At 35.5% G+C, this 20,918-nt stretch overlaps 1 protein-coding gene across 3 annotated transcripts in view; it reads left to right on the top strand.

Annotated features, from left to right (window-relative positions):
• The window catches only part of MYCBP2 (MYC binding protein 2), a 171,357-nt gene that overhangs the window by 86,523 nt on the left and 63,916 nt on the right, over positions 1 to 20,918 (top strand). For all 3 annotated transcript variants that reach the window (XM_040055506.2, XM_040055504.2, XM_058419388.1), the window contains exons 33-47: positions 927 to 1,148; positions 2,542 to 2,733; positions 3,553 to 3,759; positions 4,500 to 4,631; positions 5,085 to 5,263; positions 7,047 to 7,189; positions 7,959 to 8,059; positions 9,182 to 9,400; positions 10,493 to 10,718; positions 11,011 to 11,129; positions 12,414 to 12,501; positions 15,443 to 15,495; positions 16,198 to 16,370; positions 16,609 to 16,753; positions 18,617 to 18,829. In XM_040055506.2, the coding sequence (XP_039911440.1) occupies positions 927 to 1,148; positions 2,542 to 2,733; positions 3,553 to 3,759; positions 4,500 to 4,631; positions 5,085 to 5,263; positions 7,047 to 7,189; positions 7,959 to 8,059; positions 9,182 to 9,400; positions 10,493 to 10,718; positions 11,011 to 11,129; positions 12,414 to 12,501; positions 15,443 to 15,495; positions 16,198 to 16,370; positions 16,609 to 16,753; positions 18,617 to 18,829 (2,412 nt within the window). The remainder of the gene's footprint in view (positions 1 to 926; positions 1,149 to 2,541; positions 2,734 to 3,552; positions 3,760 to 4,499; positions 4,632 to 5,084; positions 5,264 to 7,046; positions 7,190 to 7,958; positions 8,060 to 9,181; positions 9,401 to 10,492; positions 10,719 to 11,010; positions 11,130 to 12,413; positions 12,502 to 15,442; positions 15,496 to 16,197; positions 16,371 to 16,608; positions 16,754 to 18,616; positions 18,830 to 20,918) is intronic.

The raw sequence follows: 20,918 nt of genomic DNA, 5'->3' as shown, positions 1-20,918 counted from the left end.
CCTTAAAATGGCATAAGTAAATATTACAGCTTAGCTTGCCCTTTTGCTTAAACAATTAGTAATTTTTTTCACTTACCCTGATTTGCAACATTAGTTCTATTGTGTTTTGGATTTTTTTTTTATTGACTGGGTATTGGATTTGTTTCTGGTTTTGTTTGTTTGGGGTGTTCTCTAAATATTGTTCAGTAGGAGCCTGGCAATTTAATCTTTAGATTTTAAGATTCTCTGTGGGATATTGAAGAAAATTTGTGGTGCTGGAACTGTCAGCACCTACTTTTTCAGTGCTGAGGCTGTGCCTTACATGTGCTTACTCTTGCTGTGTGTTGCCTAAGAGCATCCATGTGGTATTCCTTATCACTAATACTTGAGTAATCCCTCATTATTATACATTACAACAGTGCTCTTATCTAGCCCAGTATATGAGAAGCGTCTGGAAATACTATTCTATAATCAGCTACTTTCTTGTTTTGCTTATTGTGAATGAACATCCCACAGCTGAACAGTGTAGTTGGTTGCTTGCATTGCTTGTGGTGAGATGTAAACAGTTTGCTGCTTTGCACGAAAATTCATTTAGCATATGCAGTTTCAAGGAAGAATTTGTTCTTTAATATATTACTCTAATTAAGTAGTTTGATTATAATTGTTAGTTATTAAAGAAAAGCCTTGTGTTCAGGGATACCATAATTGCAAAAGTAATATTAGATGGCTTTGTTATTTTAAAATATGCTGACCAATAAATTTTAATTACTCCAGTTTTGAAGATCTAAATTCAAGCTTATGAGAGAAGGTAATGTAAAATTCATAGGGAAGCTTTCTCCAAATTATTTTAGTAATTACGATAAAGTTGGGAAGTTGCTTTCAAACGTAGTTTCTCTGTTGTTTCAGTGCAGCGGTGGCATCCTGTTAATTTCTTTTGATGTCCTTAGGATATCCAGGAAGCAAACTTCAAGACCTCGAGTAGTCGGCTCCTTGCTGCTGTCATGTCTGCTCTGTGCCACACTTCAGTGAAGCTGACCTCCATCTTTCCCATTGCTTATGATGGAGAAGCCTTGCTGCGCTCCATGGTTAAACAAGTCAGCACTGAGAACGACTCTGCTCTGGCCCATCGCTTTCCTCTTCTGGTTGCACACATGGAAAAGCTTAGCCAGGTTAGGATGTGTCCTAAAAATGTAATGATTTCTTTCACTTTGCAACGAAAAGCTGTCACGTACCTGCGGGTTTTTGCTTGATAAAGGTGTACGTGAGTTTGCTTAAGTGTTTTCTTTCTAAAAGGCGTAGTTCAGAAATTTTTTTTTAATTAATTTTCAACTTTTTGTCTGAAATATTCCAACTGTTTTGTCTTTGGAGAACGTCTAAGCAGAATATTGGAATATTAAATTGGAAGAAATATCCTTTGGAGTAGTATTCTGTTACATAGTGTTTTTTGCAAGAGTTTTTCAGCTTTTTCTTGTCATCACAAGGAGGAGCATGTAAGTAGATTCAGTGTTTTGAGAGTCAACACAACTTTAGTAATAAAAAGTCATGTCCCAAACTGAAGTTTTTAAAGAGGTCAGTAAAAGAATCCCAGTTCATAGTGTTCTAGCAAGCGTTAAACAATTTCCTCATCGAGGTCTCTTTAATGCTGTTTTGTTGCTGTTCTGTTATTTTAGAATTGATTTACAGGAATGAGAAGGGTAAAGATGATAATCAGGGAAATAGGACTACTAAATAGTATTCTTCAGTTTGGAAGACACCAGGGGTAAGATAGTATGAAATTATGAATTATACAAGAAAAGTAAATAAAGGATAGTTGTAGAGCCATCTTCTGTAGAGCCAGAAGTTTAGAGCAAAAGGTGAGGTCAGAAATTTTCTGAAAGATAAACCTTGGATTTTCATCAGTAGAGCAGATTTTATTTTTCTTATTGGAAATTATTTTCAGCATAGATAGCTGTCACAAGAAACAGTGGATGTCACTGCTAGGCAGAAGACACAATAGATGTGTAAGCTTAGATTTGTTTCATAATCTTCATTCAGCAAAAAAGAACTGTGCTTAAAATCATCCCATCACTGGTTTTGTCTTACCTCTTTGCATAGAAGATTCTTTTTGCTAACACTAAAACAATAAAGCTTCCAAGTTTCTTTTTTAGACACTGCAGAAGAAAAGTATATGAATAGTTTCAAAGGTAGCTATATAGCCACTGTGTTTTAGTATATGCTTTTAAAGCCCATAGGTTTAATGGCTGTATGGTATATAAAGAAGAACCCTCTCCTGGGAAGGACACCCATATATGGTATTTTTCCAATGCAATAAAAGACTTGTCATGACCTCATTCAGGGAGTTAAGGACATCAATCAATTCTTTTCACAAAGGAATACATGCTATGATAGCTTTGAGAATTTTAAATTTTTTTCCACCTTCTAGACATTTTTTATCTTTATGAAATCACAGATATTTAATTACCTAATACTTAAAATATGTGAAGGTTTGGGGTTTTTTAATAACCATGTCATTTGTCTTTTTCTTTTTTTTCTTCTTTTTTTTTGTTTTTTTCCATACTGCAGAGTGAAGAAAATGTCTCAGGGATGACAAGTTTTCGGGAAGTGCTAGAAAAGATGTTGGTCATTGTTGTTTTACCAGTACGGAACAGCCTTAGAAGAGAAAATGAACTTTTCTCTTCACATCTGGTTTCTAACACCTGTGGCTTGCTTGCTAGCATTGTGAGTGAGCTTACAGCATCAGCATTAGGATCTGAGGTAAAGCTGCTTTAAAATCATTTTTAGAAGTCTTTCAGGACAAACATATTATGAATGTGATATGGACATCCCCCAGGCTGGGAGGGGTATTTTATAGGTATGCAGATTCCAGAGATTCTCGAATTCTCTGTTTTGAGTTGTGCAGATGGTTTGCATAAATTTAAAAATATATATTCACTGTATTAGGGAAGTATGGTTGATAATTAGCTACTTCATTAGGGCTGCAGAATACTGCAGATTGTTTAAAAAAAACAGAAAAATTTTCAAGTATTTTGCTTTCTGCCTGTATATTTGTGTACATATACAATCCTTTCAGGAGGCTGTAACTTTGTTAATTAGCAGAAAAGTATTTGACCTCGTTCAGGTGTCACTGTCTCTGTGCTATCAACAGGCTTTTCTCACAGAAAGAATCAAGCTTTTGATAATATCTTGATTCAAGGTGTTTTTACCATTATGTAACATCTGTTTCTGCCCTCTCTTAATCTTGACTGTGCCTAAGGCACAAATACGTAACTTTTCTTTTAGTGCAGCTAATCTGTTTTTTGCTAATTTATCCTATAAAATATATATTTAAATACTTCAAAAAACCGAGTTGGATTCCTAATCATTCCTAGCTAACTTCTAATTATCAGAAATACTTTTTCTTTTTAGTCAATATTAGCTAGAAGGCTAAATAGTGGCATCTTCTGTGGCTTATGAGCAGACTTATAAAATTTACCCAGTTGAAAAATCTGGTCATTTCATTCACTTAACTTTGTTTCATTAAAGATGTCTAACATTTGTTCATATTTTCTGACAACTGTATTTAAATTTCTACAGGTTGATGGGCTGAATTCTCTCCATTCTGTCAAATCCACTCCAAACCGATTCACTAAAACTAGTCAGGGAAGAAGTTGGAATACTGGGAATGGATCCCCTGATGCAATATGTTTCTCCGTTGACAAACCTGGTGTAGTTGTAGTAGGATTTTCTGTTTATGGTGGAGGAGGAATTCATGAGTATGAGTTGGAGGTATTAGTTGATGATGTAAGTACTGCATTTGGGAAAACAATTTGAACAAAAGTAACCTCAGAGTGTTTCTTTGAGAGTATTTTACAATGGGGTATTTTCATGTTCTTACTCAGTCTAGGCTACCAGTAGAACAGTGCACTGGTAGTAGGGTTTTTTGCTTGTGGTGAAGAGTTTTGTTACCACAGGCTTCATACCGTATCTAGTAGGGTCCTCATCTTGGTTGTTGTCTTGAACTCTTCCTTTATTACAAGTAATATTTGAAGTATTGGGGGCTTTTCACTTTCCAGAGATAAATGTAAATTAGTACCAGTTACTTCTCTGTAAACCATGAATGAGAATTAGAAATTATGTTAAAGCCAAAAGTTGAAGAAAAGGGTAATGGCCTGCCAGCATGATCAGACTATACCTATGGATGTTTCATGTGCTGTTGCTGTGCTCTTAGAAGCAGCATAAAACTGTTGTGGGTTCTTGTAGTGAAGTGAAACTTCTCTTCCTTTACACACAGTTGTTCACTATAACTGATGATTCTGATCTCTTCCAAAGGACAAGTGTAGGTTACTATAGGAAATGAACCTCTCTGCTCAGTAATTTCCTTTTTAGGGAAAAGGCTTTACTGTTGACTGTGAACAGGTTTTTCATCTTGTTGTTTGTAATGCCATGTGTAAAAGTAGATGCAGTGAAACATAAGTTGCACAATTGCGTGCGTCAAGTATTTACATTTTAAATGTATTAAAATTACTTTTTCTTTGAATCAGAGTGATCATACTGGAGATGCAACTCACTCTCATAGATGGACGTCTTTAGAGTTGGTTAAAGGAACTTACACCACAGATGATTCTCCTAGTGACATAGCTGAAATCAGACTTGACAAAGTTGTGCCACTGAAGGTAAATAAAATACAAGCACATCTGTTGGTTTCATACAACTTCTTTAGATAACAAAATTGAAATGGTCAGTGTAAATTGTTTGGGGTTTTAAGTGCGCATTCCCAAGTTGATCTTGACATGTGTACTTCATAAAGTCTTAGTTTCAACCTATAAATTAAAAGTTCCAAGTCCTGTCAGCTAAAAGAAATTATATCTCAGTTAATGGTTAATTTTCTTGGATATCTGCTTACTCTTCAAGTAATTAGTAGTAATTTGAGTTATGGTAGTTTAGGAACATGAAACAGCCCTGGGTTTTGTTAAATGCTGTATCTTTTTTGTTTAATTTCATTTGTAGAGTGCTTTGAAGGACTTTTCAGACTCTGCAGTATTAATGTAAAATAATAACTTAAATATACCATGAAGCCATTAGATAATTGTTTTCTACTTCAACCTATTTTTGTTCTCCTTTCTAAGGAAAATGTGAAATATGCAGTTCGATTGAGGAATTACGGAAGCCGGACTGCCAATGGAGATGGTGGAATGACCACAGTTCAGTGTCCAGATGGTGTAACATTTACATTTAGTACATGTAGTCTGAGCAGTAATGGCACCAACCAAACACGAGGACAAATCCCACAGATTCTTTATTACAGGTTTGTGTGTTGTAATGAGTCCTTTCTAAGAGAAGTGAACTAAACCATTGCAGTGCTGTTATGCCACATTTGTTTTTAAGAAGTGATAAAAAAAAGATGCATCCAGAGTGTGTCTGTGATGCCTCTTCCAGTCTTGTTTTAGGTTCTCTGGTATTTTTGACTTGACAGAAAATGTGATGGTTGACTTCTTAAAAGGTCCATTGTTTACTACCTTAAAGCTCTAAATATGGGGAACTTGTAAGATACACGATTTCAATTTCTGTTTTTTCTATACCATAATAGATATCTGAGAGATTACTCACTGGTATGTTTATCTCTCCAATTTATTCAGTTCTTCAGTTTCCAGAAATAATAGCATCAGGTAGTGAAGCAAGGTCTATTTATGTAGGAACTGTCTCCTCCCTTACTTAGAGTTGAAAGGTATAAAAAGAGAAATTGCAATTGCCTGAAGAAAATCAGCTGAAACATCTGACTGTCCTGCAGGGGAGCTTTACTTCAGCCTTTCAGGATGAATTCACTTGTGATAATGGTTTTGCAGAAAGCATTGCTTTTGTGCTTGGGGTGCATACCCTGAGTTGTATAAAGACATGATTTTCAAACTCGCAGTACAAGACTGATTAGCAGAAGATGGAAGGAATAAAAGGATCAATTAATAATAATTTACTTCTATCTTTGATTGTTTGAGAAGTATCTACATAATGAAAGTTTTAGAAGATATGAAAAAGTAATACTACACCAGCTGATGTATTTTAGACTAATAAGTACATGAACATGTACGTGCTCTTAAGAAGGTAAAATATGAAGAAATAAAGTAGCCAGCAAAATTATAGTAATAGTATATTTGAAGATATAGGACAGCTCTAAACTACCTTAAAACATGAGATTCTGCTCCAAGATCCACCTTGTCAATAAAAACAGTAATTGCTTTTTAAAGAATAGAACTACAGTGGTGCAGATCATGAGACTTTGACTTAGTCTCCTGAAATATTGTACTTTAATATGAAGTATCATAAAAGTATCATACCCTTGTTCACTGAACCGCTCAAAGTAAAACTTCTGAACGTTCTGGGGTGCTAGTCCTGAAGTAATACACTGGGTGAACATAAGATATCCAAAAGAGAATGGTCGATTTTGTTTTGCATGTTGACTGAGTGATTTTATTTCTCTGTGCCAAGGCTTAATCACTATCACATTGAAGACCTGAATTAGTTTGTGATTGTCATTTGACAGCTTTGAAAAAGCAAATTGAACCTCATTGAGATGGTTTTGTGTGTAATATTGTTTAGGAGGGCCTAATTTGACCTGCAGAGTTGATTTAAAAGAAAGAACTGTTTGTTAAGGGTAAGCCCAAGACTGTATTTCAATGCCATAATTAATCTTTGAAATAAGAAGGGATAATCTTTGTCTCTTATGAAAATGCAGAAATATCCATTAAGAAAGTTTTACTTGTTTCTGTGATGCATTTAACACTGCTCTGTTTATACCAAGACAGACAACTGGCTTGGGAAGAGCATAGCAATTAGTACATTTCTGTGGCTTAAAAGGCATCTAGAGAAAAGAAACTTTTCAGAAAAATGCTATTTATACTTTTTGCCAAAGTTCTTGCAAAGGACTAACAGCAAGACATTTCCTCCAAAATATTCTCTATGGTTTCTTGGTATTTTCTTATTGGTTTATCAGAAATAGTTTTGCTTATTCTATGCCAAAAACTAGTTTGTTTGTTTGTTTGTTTGTTTTAAATGTAATTTTGTATTTGTGAACTTTAACTTAATCCACTCTGCAGGAGTGAGTATGATGGAGATCTGCAGTCGCAGCTGTTGAACAAAGCTAATGAAGAAGACAAAAACTGTAGCAGGGCTCTTTCCGTTGTGAGCGCTGTTGTACGAGCAGCCAAAGACTTGTTGCACAGAGCTCTGGCTGTAGATGGTAAGGCTTGAGAAAATTTACTTGACTTTTCAAAGCTTTGTACTTTGCTAGCAGATCACAATAGTAGAATATCACCTGAATACAAGAGCTGTGGTGTTTCTCTTTTGCTTTCCAAAGAATATTTTTCTAACCTTTCATTCCTGGAGGTATCAAACTGTGAGTAACTTTTATGTCATTGAGTTATGCCCCTGATATAGTCAGATACTTTGTGTAAATTCGCTCATCAATTTAGGAAGTATCATATTAAAGCTGGTAAGAGTCTTTATTTCCAAAAGTTGTTCCATAACGGGTTTCTTGCAGATTTCATGAGTGTTTTGTACAGAGGTTGTAAACAATAGGACTGATCAATGTAGTTAATATATAGGCTCTTAAACTTCACTTTTTGAGAAATGTAGGTATCAGCCATTGTAGCCAAAATGTCCGGAATATTACATATAAAATGCATTTTGAAAGGCTGGGAGGACTGTTGCGCTTTTATACTGTAGAAAATGCAAACACAGCTTCACAAAATGGCAAAGAATGCAATAAAATAATGCTCTAAGAGAAGTTCATTTTTCAATAGAAGACTGTATATAATGGCATATTTATCTTGGGTGGCCTTGGCAGACTCAGAATTCAACAGTGCCTAAATAATGAAAACAATTTGAAGTAAACACAGTCTAGGAAATAGAAGTTTTAACTCACAGGGGATAAACCAGACGCATAGAATGTGGTTTGAACCATAGCATGTTTATTAATAATACCTCTGTTCTAATTATGTTTATTTTAGCTGAAGACATTCCAGAAATACTCAGCTCTTCCAGTCTGTTTTCAATGCTGCTTCCCCTCATCATAGCCTACATAGGACCAGTAGCAGCAGCTATTCCCAAGGTATGCTCCTCAACAGAAATTACTGAAGAAATGTGTGAGTTATGCAAGGAAAAAGTTTACTCTGAAAATTTAAACATCTTGATTTCATACTCTTTTGTGAATTAGTGGTTTATATTTGATAACATGACTCATGAATTTTCCACTAGTCAAGAATTGTAAAAACATGGGTGTTTTTAACTTCAGTTGAAAACATAATTAAAAAAATAACCTTAAGGAAGCAGAGAAATACAACAGGCTTTAGTAGTAGGAATATATAAGGAATGAGAAGAATGTAATTTACAACTCATTGATGAACATTGGTGGGATGATTTTTTTTTTTTAATATAAATTTTATTTTTACTGTAAAGAGCAAAAACATATGCTCATTAAATTAAGATTATTTCTGTCAAATTTAGAGTTTGAAATGTCGGCTATAAATAAAAAACCATTTATTTGCAGTGTCATGGCATTTCTTGCATGTGCCTGGTCTGGGACTCTCTTGAAATCTGTTATTAGATCTACAAATGTCAATAAACATTTAGACATGATTGGCTTTTATTGCTTTTTCATGAGCTCTGTTTTCTTTCTAAAGGGGGAGGAAATAGAACTGATCACTTAAAACCTAGCAAACATCATGAAAGATAGTGTCAGATTTTAATTATTTTGTTGCTGCGTGGAACTGGGATTTGAAAGTACCAAGTGTTTTACTGTAGAGGTGTTCCTCTGCTTAGAAAACGTAGTGAAGATTAGAGGGAACAGTGGGATGCTTAAGTTTTCATGAAAATATATTGAATATTTGAAAAATCCCTCAATATTATTATGGGTTATAAAGTATAACTGAATTATGACTTCAGTATGGTTTTTACTTTCTGTGTACTCTTGCATGCTGTTTGTTAATGTTCAAGGTTTTAGTAGAAGCAATTTTAGGGAAAGGATGTCATAGTTGTATACAGATTCTTGTTTCAGCTTTGGCTTTTTCTGTAAGGACTGTGTAGATACAGAATTGCAAAATGATCGAATGAGTTATTATTAGTGGTATTCTGAGAATGTTCAAACAACCACTGAAGAGAAGTGGAAGCATTAGAGTATTGTTTTCAGTAAGTTACAATACTTCGTAATAACACGTGTGGTGTTGTGTTGCAGGTTGCTGTTGAGGTCTTTGGCCTGGTACAACAGCTGCTTCCTTCTGTGGCAGTTCTGAATCAGAAATATGCCCCTCCAGCTTTTAACCCAAATCAGTCTACAGACAGCACCACTGGAAACCAGCCAGAGCAAGGGCTTTCAGCTTGTACTACCTCCAATCACTATGCTGTTGTAGAAAGTGAGCATCCCTATAAACCTGCCTCTGTTACACACTATAAGGTGAGCCCCATTTCTATGTGCACATGTTGCATCTTAAAAAGCTTGACACATGAGTTTTCTTGAGTCAGCATTTGCTATCTGAAAAATTGTCGCCCTGGATGATAATTAATATTGTCTAATATAGAAGGCAATTCCTTACGTTTTTGCTGTACTGCTTTCTGGACAAAACTCTACATAAGTATCGTGAAAAATAGTGAAGTTTTAACCCCCTAATTCAGATATGTGCTCTGAATCCCTAAATTTGCATTGTCTTAGATTTTTCTGCTGTCATACAGAGTTTCTTTGCTCTTACTGTACAGACTGTAGAAGCTCAAAGTCTTTACATATAGAGTATATAAAATAATCACTTACCAGACTTTCTTCCCTAATGCTAAAACAGTGTTCTGTAAAAATACCTTAAGTCAATTCTAGTCAAATTAACATCCAAAAGTAGCAAACCTTAAGAGCCTGAACAGGATATTAATTATTCCACTATTCCAGTGCTTGTCCTGTGAGATAGCATGACATGCACTGCAGAAAATGTCATTACCATGTGATCATCCTGATGCAATGATGCTTACTTTTGTCCTAAAAGGTTAGGGATCTTGTCTAAAGCCTTGGGTTGAGTAGATTCACTGCATTTGAGTTTCTGTAGCTATATGCAATTGTGCTGCAGGCCACATTCACAAGCGGGATTCAGCTGCTCTGTACTTTTCTAGGGTTTACAAAACAGGTATTCATTATGTTTGTTGAAGTTTTTGTTTAAAAAAGGTATCCAAGAGTTCAATGTTTGTGGTAATCTGTGGTTGTTCTGTTTAATGAACCTGTATAGAGTTCCTAAAAGCATTAACAAGTGGTGCCACTGCAAATACTTAATCAGATTATTAAGTTATAATACAGGTTTCTAATTGAGTAAAGTGTGCATTTCAGGTGTACATGAATTTCAAAGAATAAATTAGGTTAATGTTAATTTAAAGAATGTCAAAACAATTGTGCAGAATTACATAATTAAATCACTTTTGTAGACTCAATTAAAGCCAAATGGAAATGAAGAAGTAAATGTAAAAAAACCCCAGGAGCCCCCCAAATAATTCAACTATTGCTTTGTTTTAGGTGACTTTTCCTGAATGTGTCAGGTGGATAACAATAGAGTTTGACACTCAGTGTGGCACTGCTCAGTCAGAGGATGTTCTTCGTTTACTAATTCCTGTCAGAATTGCACAGAGCCTGGGATTTGGACCAAAGCATACCTCTGTTCATGAAAACCTTAATTCATGGATAGAACTGAAAAAGTTCTCTGGATCTTCAGGATGGCCTACCATGGTGTTAGTATTGCCAGGTAATAGACAGATACTCATGTAATTACTAGTAATGTGGGTTACTAGTAATGTGAGTTTGATTCTTCTGCAGAATTATCTTGGCAAACAAACTTAAAGGAGGGTCTTCATCCAAGCTTGCAAGTTAATTATGTCTATAGTAGGTTTCTTCCTTGTAGTATTGATCTGCTTGTTTTTCCCATGGTTTTAATTCACATTTTACATAGAAAGGCTGGGTTTTATATATGCTTTTGTAGAAGAAACACACAAAAAGAGGAGGAATATATTATTTATTTATCCTTTTACTTCTTTAAGGGAATGAAGCTCTTTTTTCCCTGGAGACTGCATCAGACTATGTGAAAGATGAAAAGGCTTGTTTTTATGGTTTCAAATGTTATGCAATTGGATATGAATTTAGTCCAGGAAGTGATGAGGTAAGGGAAAAAGGGAGATAGTTATGATTGCTGCACCTAATAAATGCACCTAATACATTTTTTGAGGGTAATATATTTGTATTTCCACTTATTACTGAGTGACATTTGCGAAGTATTTTTAGATTAATTTTATAAAAGTTCTAACATTTCTTTGTTAAAGACATTATTAATTTGGAATTCTTTATTGAGGATATTATTGGAATGGCTTTTTGCATGGTCTGCGGCACTTTGCAAAAACAGCGTGGTTTTATCTTGTATGTCGGTGGGAGATAAGATTTCCTGAAATTCTGGCCTACTCCTGCATCAGATTTCCAAAGGTTTGGGGCTTTCTGCTGTCACTGCCAATTGAGTGACATCATTTGCTGATTGAATGGCATCGTTCTCCAGTGCTAACAGCAGAGCTCTCAGACTCCTTGGAAATGCTGCGTGCATTTAGACTGCCTCAGGTTTTACCCTCATTTTGCCTTGAAGGACATGAGTCATTTCCACCACTGTTTATTTATTGCAAAGGAAAGATCAAATCTCTTCATGTCCTTGACACAGTTCTCTCCTTTGGCTTGTTTTAAGAGATTATTGAAAACACTTAATATGTTTTATAATAATTCCAGAAAAATAAAGTCTTCCCTTGTCCTGGGAGACTTTGGGCCTGTTGCTTCATATGGGCTTTGCAAGATCTCCATCTTGCTTACAACCCTGACAGAAGATCTACCTCATCTTATTCCTGGATTTTGCTCAAGCTAAATCACGTCTTCAGGTTTTCAGAATGTCAAGTTCTTCGGAATTTCTTTACATTTACATATCAGATAAGGAAACATACCGTAAGATCATTATCTATCGTGGTCCCACTGGCTTTCAGCAAAATCAGATTTATAATTCCTACAGGTGATCTAATTAGTCTGTGTTTGAATAGAAATAACTCCTGCTTAAGCAAAAAGCCACGTAGATTCATATGCCATTCTTTTTCTTTAAAGCATTTACAAACAAAGATGCTTTCATGTTTTGAACACTCAGTGGTAAAACATGCTAGCCGATACCTTAAGTCTATCATCTAAAGAAAAGTTTTAAGTAATTGTTTTCAAACAATTTCAAATATACCTTTTTATTCTAAAAATTTTGTTACACTGTCCTATGTCAAAATGTGGCAGTAGCTGTGTGACAAGAAATACATTACTGAGAAGCTTGAAACTGGAACACACAATATTTCTAAGATAAAATATTGTCAGGAAAATGTATTTATGGTCCTATTTTCTGAGCACTACTTTTTTTTTTTTTTTTAATTTGAAGGGTATTATTCAGCTGGAAAAAGAACTGGCAAATTTAGGAGGATCATGTGCAGCAGCTTTGATGAAGAAGGATTTAGCGCTTCCTATTGGTAAGAACATCCTTCATTATTTCATCGTTGTCCTTGTTTTCTGAATTAATAGTACATTTATATCTTATTGTTGCTTTTGATTAGAGATAATACAAAATTGAGTCTTCAAACTGAATTAATCAAACAATAAAGTTGGCAGTATTTTTTGCTTACCCTTTTCCCTTTGAGTGCATATGGGGAGGAGAGAGACTTGGTCCAATTTAAATTGGAATTAATTCTCCCCATCCACAGGTAGTGTATGAGTGTATGAACTGTGTCCTACAGTTTCCTCGTGGTACTTCATAAATCCTTAGGTATCATCTTTGTCTTTGTCTTTCACTCTTCTTTTTCCTCTCCACACCTCTCTGAATGAAAAAATACCTGCAGCATTCAATTACAAAAATAAAAATTTCTCATTTAAAGTTGAAAGTTACCATTTCATCTGCACACCTTATCGCTAAAATTATTTCTACTAGAGCTTTTTTTTTTTTTCCACATACTTTTACAGCAGATGCTGCAAATAAAGGTTTATAGTAACCCAACTGCAATTTATAAAATGTAAGGAAAAATGAGTTGGTGGAAATTAATGGATATGGAGATTGAATTAGAACTTCTAATGACGCAGCCATATTATGAGTAACAAAATTTGTCTTAAATAGCATCAGCATATAGGAAAAACAGGCTCATACTCTATAATAGGACATCTCTCTGATCATTTTAATTTAGAAGCACAAATCAAACCTCGGATACTGTTACACTGTGGAAGCATGGATAAATGAACAAGAGAGCACCAATCAGTGTGGAGTTATAATCACAAAACCTACTTTGTATTTTTAATTTTGCTTGTGTATTTAGATATGTACAAATTTCTTATTTTATGTTGTAAGGAGGCACCTCAGTTGCACTAGTAGATCTGTATTTCACTCTCCAAAGTGCAGGCAATTCTACAGGTTAAATAGTGCCCTCCTCTCTTATTCCCCAAACTCCTTAGTTTTGTGGACTTCTCTTAGTTTTGCTCTTCTTCTATGCAATAACAACAAAAAGATTGGAACCCTTGTAACTTAATCTCCCATATTTTACAATACTTTGCACTTCTCTCTTGAGTGCTTTTCGTGTTTGTTCTGCTTAAATGCCTGAAACAAGAAGGGTGACACGTAGATTGGCTTTATGCTATCCCATGGAAATTTGAATTAAAATATGCAGATAAGTTACCTATGCAGTCACAGCTGTATGTAAAAGTGGTTTTGTGTGATCTGCAAGAGAGGAGGGATAGGTGCATTGCCTCTAAGGAGTTTCCTGATTACTGATCTAAAGGCAATTGATTTGTCTAACTGCTTATCTTAATGTCAGCTCAAGAACTTCAACGAAATCTGTTAATGTTGCTGCTAAGATTACAATGCTTGTGCTGTAAAAGTGTGTTGTTTCTCTGCAAGACTACTGAACCCTCTGAGTAAACAAAACTGGTGAATTATAGTCAACAGTGGCAGTATTTGCAGATGGAAGCTTCTGTGCAGCCTTTTAAAATGGTTTTCAGCTGTGTGTAATTTTTCTTTGAGTGTTTTGCCTGGTGTCTCAGAAGAATGCTGTGGCAGAAAAGGAGGTAAAACTATGAATATCTAGAGCAACATTTAAATGACTTAGTATCAGACTTGTTTTTCTGCATCCTAGGTTTGCTGCAAGTGAAATGATTCTTTAATGCTGTCATTCCTAATCTGCAAAGCCCTGTCATCTTACTTGTTGAAGAGTGTCCCTTAAGAAAAACCTACATAGAATAATAGAATCAATAATCACTTTAAAAACTTGTAATGCATACACACAGGAAGGCCCTTTTTAGTAGATTTTTCATACTTTGTTACTGTTTTTACAGTTTTACTTTCTAGTAATTGCTATAGTGGGTCTATTCAGTGTGCAAGTAGTCAAGTATTGTGTGAATATTCCTCTAGAAATATTAGGAAGAAACGTGTTTTGAAGGACCTAACAAGGTTAAACCTATTTTGCTCCAAAGGAAGATGGACAAGGAAGTGATTTCTTTGCATACTAAGAAAACTATCTTTGAGAGTTACACCCAAATACTGTTCAAGTTACCATGTTCAAAAGGTTGTTCTTCTTCTTCTTGCCAGTTCAAGACTTAAATTTAAGATACTTCTTCCCAAGAGAGAAGACCAAGATCTGACTTTAATAGCAGTGTGAAATTGGCTGATGTATTTAATATTATTACATTCATAATTGTATCAAATTTTGTAGAAGTTTATTTCTGAGGTCAATTTTTAGATGTCTTTATTTCTTTGAATTTTGAAAAATTGCCTTGGGACTTGATTTTTCTTATTTGTCTTTTTCTGACTAGTAGAATTGCCTGACATGTTTTTAAAAGAGAGTAGAAAGGTGGTAGCTTTATCTGTTTCACTCTTCTGTTAAAAGATTGTGTTTGGCAATTTTGCTTACCCTGGAATCAGACTTTTGAGTTGTATTTGTGAGGAAAATACTGTGTAATAGTATGTATTTGAGCTTTGTGTTTTAGGAGGAATCAAAATGTATAAAATTGTGCAGAGTTTATCAGGTTTTCAAATAATTTTTCAAAGGTAAGCTCTTAAAAGGGAGCAGCTGTTGCATACTTAGAGATACTGCTTCCCAGAAACCTTCTTGACCTCTCAAAAGTTTTCTGAAAGTATCTGGTCACATCCAAAGTCTTGCCATACATACTGTCCTGGAAAGAAAAAGATAAGCACCAAATTTTTTGTTCTGCGTAACTTATATTGTTTATTTGTGCGTGTGCTGAACAACACAATACTGCATGTTTACTGTGTTATTTAAAAATGTTAGTATTTCAGCTGCTGGTTGAACAGTATGACACATCATTATGCAGACTTGAAATTTGTAATATAAAAGGCTTCACAAAACAGATTTGACTCTCATATTCTGTAATATGTAAGTAACTGTCATTATAACTGTTACATTTTTCCAGCAGGTAGTGAGTTTGAAGAGGATCTTGAGATACTTGAAGAGGCTGCCTTACAGGTATGCTGCAGCTTTTTATCTATTGCAATGTACTTAAGCACATAATTGCATTGAAATTGTCTGACTGCTACAGAAGAAAATTATTTGTAAGGTTTTTGGAATCCAGCTTATTACGTAACAGTTTAAGGAAATCATACAGCATTTTGGTATTTACATGAAATCATTTTTTATAATAAATCTGCTTGGAAAAAAATACATGCCATGCCACATAGAACATTATTTCAAAGTATTTCAGAATATCTGTTTGGCGGAAGTTGCAGTATTTGTTAAGTTTTAAATGTTACCAACATCAGTCTTTTACATGTCTTTGTAGTTAGAGAGATAAAATCACTTTTTCAGCTGAGCAGTGATGTTAATAAAGTCCCAGATAATATGATTGCAGTTGTTCTGGTTTGCTGATGGCATTTTCTTTAACGCAATGGGAGCTAATGCTGAATCTCCCTTAACTTAAGGTAATTTAACCTATTTTGGCATAAATTATTGTTTAATAGACTGAGATGGCTTTTTTGAAAGCTTTTATCAGGGTAAAGTTTATTATCCTTGAATGGTTTTAAATGCCCAAAATATCTGTACAAATTATGTCACGTCATGGGAAAATGTCAACATGTTACTGAAAGCTGTTCTGTGTCTTTCTTTTCACCCCCAACCTCTGCCCCCCTCCCCCCCCCCCCCCCCCCCCCCCAAAAAAAAAAAAAAAAAAAGGTGTGCAAATCTCACTCAGGCATTCTTGGGAAAGGCTTGGCACTGTCTCACTCACCAACCATACTGGAAGCTCTCGAGGGAAGTCTTCCACTGCAGGTACAAAGCAACGAGCAGTCCTTTCTGGAGGATTTCATTGCCTGTGTACCGGGATCGAGTGGTGGACGACTTGCAAGGTAAAACTGCACTGTTGCTTGTCCTTTTAACTGGCTATAGAACTGTCATAGTTACTTTAAGTATTAGTTAAATAAAACTATTTGGCTATATTGTTTCCATTAATACCTTAGTTAAAACCCCATAGGCATTCAGATGTTCTGTGTCCTTTCTTAGCTCTATGTCACACTTTGTACAGAGTAAGAACTTGTCCTTTGGAGCATGTAAGATTTTAATGTTAGGTGGTTTTCTTTGCTGTAGGTGGCTGCAGCCTGATTCATATGCTGATCCTCAAAAAACATCTTTGATTTTGAATAAGGATGACATCCGATGTGGTTGGCCAACTGTTATTACAGTACAAACAAAAGACCAGTATGGGGATGTTGTTCATGTTCCTAATATGAAGGTAATTATTGTGAACTTGGCTGTTCTGCTTCTCCTTGCTGTCTTTCAGTTTTTAGTGTAGGTATTCCACAGAATACTCTTGTATTGGACAGAATGTGGCATTCATAAATTCATTGTAGTCAGACTTTCTAACTTCTAAATCCACAAAACTGCCAAATTCTGTATTATGCCAGCATCATTTCGTGCAATTCATAACTTGCATAAATAATCAGTCATAAGTGGGGTGTGATGGTGATGATGTAATAAAGTGACAAGAATCCATTTTTTAGTTTGTAAACCAGGAAAAAGAGTTACTATAAACCATATCATTATCTATTATAAACCACAGACTTTGTGATGGGAAAAAAGAATCAGAAGCACATTGATGGACCACTTTATAGTTACTTTATTTTAGATTAGAATAATACTCTTCCCTTTTCTGTTTCTAGAACTTTTAGAAATTATAAACGTAGCGCTCGACTTTCATTATTATTATTGGAAGTTCCTGTAGTCCTTGCAGTTAATAATAACTGGCAAGGACTGATGTTCCTGTGTTTGCCTTCAGCCTCTTCAGTTAGCCACTGTTTTCCAGTACTGGCACGAGGTGTTCTTGACAGGCTCAGGTAGAGTTAGAATAATTCTGTGTATTTTGGTGTAAAACCTATGTGGAATGTATAAAAGTGGACTGCTTGATTTGAAGTAGCAGAGCAGTGCAAACAAAACAAACACAAAATGGTTTTCATGTAGTTCTAATAAATTAGGTTACTTCTGTGTTTTAAAGCCCACTACTACTGTGGAGTAGTTGGTTTTGTTCAAGCCCAAGCATAGATGAAATACCTTTTACAAAGACATGATTCCTGCGATAAAAGCTCTCAAATCTGTCCTTTGTATATGCTGTAATAACTGAGAGTTGTCTTACAGTGAGCTGTAACCCTAATATCGAACAGCAGTTCTACAACAGTAACACAAGAATCAGCCTTAGTCACAAACACTGCTTGAGTGAAACTTGCGTGATTACTGACTTCAGTTACTGACAGAACAAGTGGAAAATTCTCAGTAGTGATTTTATCCTATCAATCAGGAAAAGGATATGTCAAAATACTATCAAAATTATTGCTGGTTTTATTATTTAATTGCTGTTCACATACGTATTAAAGTGACAAAAAACTTTATTCAATTTAATTGTTCTTCTGGACTCATTCAGTGTACGATGCAATGATTTAACTTTTGGTAAATGAAGTCAAATTTTGATAAAACGGCATTTGAAAACTGCAATATTTGAACATCTGCACTTCATTGCAGATTTAGGATGAGTAACACATAAACATATTTTTTCAGGTAGTCTGTCTGTCTTCCTCAGAAAATAGTGTGCTTCTGACCGTTCCCTGCACTAATTGAGATCCTTGGTACCTCGGGGGAGAAGAACTCACTTGAAACATGCATTGAAGAGCGCAAAAATAAACATACAGTGCTGGTGGCAGAGCCAGCCAGGATCCAATCTGGCCATCATGATCCATTCTGAAATCTGTGCACTCACTTGGAAGGCTCTCTTTCTACTTCATTGCACTTTTCTGTTGTGGGAAACCTCGCCTAGGCATACCAGACTGTGTGCTGCTTCCCAGAGAGTGCTCTGGGACTGGCAGAAGTGACACCAGCCTGTGCTGATGATGTCCTGAGTCAGTCAGGTGCTTCTCCCCTGCCCATTGGCACCTTTCCAAGGTGCTGTGCTTGGCTTTGCAGATTAAGTGTAGATACATCGCGTTTTGACGCAGCTGGATTTACAAGGAGGGCTCTAAGCACTTTGTCGCTGCGCTGCATCAAATTGAAAAGAATGTGTGTGTGTTTTCTCACTAAATCACACTCCCTCTTCCACATCTTATTACAGGTAGAAGTCAAAGCTATTCCCGTTTCTCAGAAAAAAACATCTTTGCAGCAAGAACAAGTTAAAAAAGTGCAGCGGATACCAGGGAGTCCTTCAACAGCTGTTTCCCCTAGCGGTGATATGACCTTTGGAGGACTTCCTTCACCAAAGCTCGATTCCTCCTATGAGCCAATGATAGTAAAAGAAGCTCGGTATATTGCTATTACAATGATGAAGGTAAGTTACCGTAGTTTTGACAATGTAACTGTAGAATTCAGCATTCAAAGTTTTTAAAGGAGAGAAGAAAACAGCAGAGAAGGAAAAATGTGTATTTACTTTCTGGTCCCAATCTGAAAATATCTTCAATGCAAATAATTTTGATTATATATTAGTTCAGCAATAAACTAAATGCATCAAAAGGGCCAATTGCTTAAACTCTAAAGCAGTTAGATTGGATGAGCATAAAAAGGAAAGTTGTCTTTGATTTTGATTAGACAGATTAACAAATTGGTCTGAGTCACTCAGGAGAAATAAAAACAGGTGCTGAAATGGTGAAGGGCAAGTTAAACCAGTATATTTATTTACATGGAGTTGGAGTTTTGCAGTGAATATATATTTAAAACTAGAATAGGTGAACATAGGAAAAGAGCTCAGCATAGTAAAAAAAGGCATACAGATGTTTTGTATATCAATGCATATTTGTTAAGCAGCATCTGATGAAATGAGCCGCTGTTAAATGGATCAGCTCAGACACTTTGCCAGGAACAGTTTTTAAGGAAGTAAAAACTCAGCAGCTAGGGTTGATTTGATTGAGTGTATTGTAGCACTTGCAGTAAATTTACATATGTGTACCATACTGACCCAGTTAAGAGATGTGACATATTGTGTACAGCTAACAGTTGCAGAGTGTAGTGAGACAGGATTAGCCAGGAGGTCAGAAAAGGATAATTCTTAGCATAATCAGTATGGATTTGTTGTGGGGGCAGAACCAGTAAACTAGCACCTTTTAGAGGGTACAGGGTATTTTTTTGCGAAGGATAGTGCTGCAATACCTGTGTGGAAATAGTGCAGCTGGATGCTGAATGGTGTCTTAATAGATCAATGAAAAAACTGTTAAATCAATGTAGTGTACAACAGATGGTTTAAGAACTCGCTAAATTGTGTGCATATCATGATGTGATTTTTGGCAATTTTATTTGAGTGACTGCAAGCATCACTTCTTGGTTTGATGCTGCTTTTAAAAGTGACTTGAGGGGAGGGAGAAATATGTTATTTATTCCAGGTTGGGGCTTAGATGATACTCCTGATAGCCACTGTGCACAGGTACCTGCTGCTGCTTTTCCAGTGATAGGAATCAAATCTGCCTGCACAACTCTTAGGGTGGTGTATCTTGTAATGCTCATGCATTACAAGATGCTCTGGGGTAAATGACGGTGGTGCAAGTGTAGGGTGTTCAAAAACTCTTTTATGGATTTGATGGAGTGAGGAATGCTTAATATCATCTAGTTAATATACAATCATTTTTTAATTGAAAGAAGGCTAAGGGAAAATGGAAATGGAAGGATTAATTTAAAATCCTCTTATTAGATAATAACAGTATGAATCTTCATAAAGATAAAAGTAAAAAGACACCAAGATTAAATTAAAAAAGCATCTCTCTTGTTGAAACATGCTTGATTTCCATATTTAGTACATTTCCAGAGAATCTTCCCTTTCAAGTTAAGTCCTTTCCATCCAAAACTATGAATCCAAGGCATTGTAAATATTCTGTTCTATTTCCCTGCCTGTATTATTAAGCACTCTCATTTCAGTGTAAAATGCAGACATCCCGATATTTTCATTTTACATCAGCCTGCACATTGTATAATGCTAATATCTAAATATGATTATAAAATCTAGTTTCTCACTTCACAAAAATATATATAATAAATTATTACATGTTTGGGGGACTGATACCCGAAACTATATCCTTATATAGGGACCCAAAATGACTGATCTGCATATATGTTCAAAGGTTCTTATCCTACCTTTTGTTGGTTTTGACTTAACAGGGGAATATGGTAACTCAGCAACTATTACAGCCCAGAGAGATTCTTGCTGAGGGGCTTCATGCACTTCTAGGACTAGCTCTGTTTTCTTAGGGAGCTTTTCAGAGCAGTGATTTCACAAGATGCTATGGAAGTGAACCAGGTCTTTTTTGTAGTGGAGGTCAATGGAAGTATCACATCAGCGTTGGGGGAATTTCATCTTCGCTTGGAGTTGAAAGAAACAGGATCTGAAATTTCATTGCTAAAGCCCTTGGGCTGGTTTGCAGGTTTTACCTGCA

Source organism: Hirundo rustica, chromosome 2, assembly GCF_015227805.2.
Source record: "Hirundo rustica isolate bHirRus1 chromosome 2, bHirRus1.pri.v3, whole genome shotgun sequence".
NCBI lineage: Eukaryota > Metazoa > Chordata > Aves > Passeriformes > Hirundinidae > Hirundo > Hirundo rustica.
This window is presented reverse-complemented; position numbering and strand designations above follow the sequence as displayed.